This window comes from Tuber melanosporum (assembly GCF_000151645.1).
Source record: "Tuber melanosporum whole genome shotgun sequence assembly, scaffold_109, strain Mel28".
Classification (NCBI taxonomy): domain Eukaryota; kingdom Fungi; phylum Ascomycota; class Pezizomycetes; order Pezizales; family Tuberaceae; genus Tuber; species Tuber melanosporum.
This window is the reverse complement of record NW_003298765.1, coordinates 133,301-134,268: the sequence shown is the minus strand read 5'-3', so window position 1 is coordinate 134,268 and position 968 is coordinate 133,301. Positions and strand designations below refer to the sequence as shown.

Genomic DNA, 968 nt, shown 5'->3' with positions numbered 1-968 from the left:
AAGAATCCGAAATGCCTTGGTCACCACTTCTCTCCGATCCTGTGAAAACCTTTCCCAGGCTTCTCATACTGCCCAGGTGGTAAGTACCCTTCTCCGTCCAATCATGCTATTTTCCAACTTTTGATCTGCTAACAAGATCTTTTCCTCTTCAGCCTCAATTTCGTCCAACATTGTGTCCAATACATCCTATGTTATAATTAGCTCAGCTTACCAGCAAGTTTTTTTTTTTTTTTTTAATGAATTTAATAAATCAAGTTGAAAGATCTGAAACTAACAGACCATGTACTAGGGAACAGGAGCCATCTCCCTGGGGTCCCGGCATACAATACTAGCTACTCCCTCTCAGTGTTGCCCGGTCACTTGGCTCAACCTGAACCGTGCTGTTCCCCGATCAGGTGTTCCCCGCACTTGGGCCCCTGAACCCGAAGCTCTTCGGGATAGCCATGTCACCCCTTATCCTTATTGATCTTGGTTCTTTAAGCTACAAGATGTTGAGCACATATTTGAGATAGGTTTCTTCTGCTTTCTGTAGGGGAAATTTTAGACTACCTAGCACATGGTCTATTGGTTTAAGCTTTTAAAAGTGAGTCTTACCTTAAGTATATCTTTAAAAGGTCAATTAACAGAAATGTCAAGAGGTTGAACTATGAGGTATACCCTTCAGGTACTATACTAATCATGATATCGTGTACAAGAAAGGTATTGATCACGTCTGGAGTTTTATGGGCTTTGAAGTAAACAAGTACAAGTAATGTAGGCTCATTATCTAGAACAGGTACAAGTTGTTCCTCAATCCATTCGAGAAAGTTTGTTGAGTTGGCATGGGCTTTCTCGTTAAACTTGACGACAACAAGTGGATCATAGCTTTGTATTTCGGTAAGCATCTTCTTGCTCTGCTCTTGCCCCTTGAAGAAAATCAGTGGCTTAACCCGTGGTATACCATCAGCAAAAATGGTTAGCTGGATCGT

At 41.6% G+C, this 968-nt stretch overlaps 1 protein-coding gene; it reads left to right on the top strand.

The window, feature by feature from the left end:
* Positions 1-876, top strand: part of GSTUM_00000347001 (uncharacterized protein) — a gene marked incomplete at its 5' end in the record, with an annotated part of 1,900 nt that extends 1,024 nt beyond the window's left edge. The window contains 4 exons of the mRNA XM_002835470.2: positions 1-79; positions 153-583; positions 637-699; positions 771-876. The exon at positions 1-79 is cut by the window's left edge and continues 1,024 nt beyond it. Of these exons, the coding sequence (XP_002835516.1) occupies positions 1-79; positions 153-201 (128 nt within the window). The 3' untranslated portion in view covers positions 202-583; positions 637-699; positions 771-876.
* Positions 877-968: the final 92 nt, after the last annotated feature.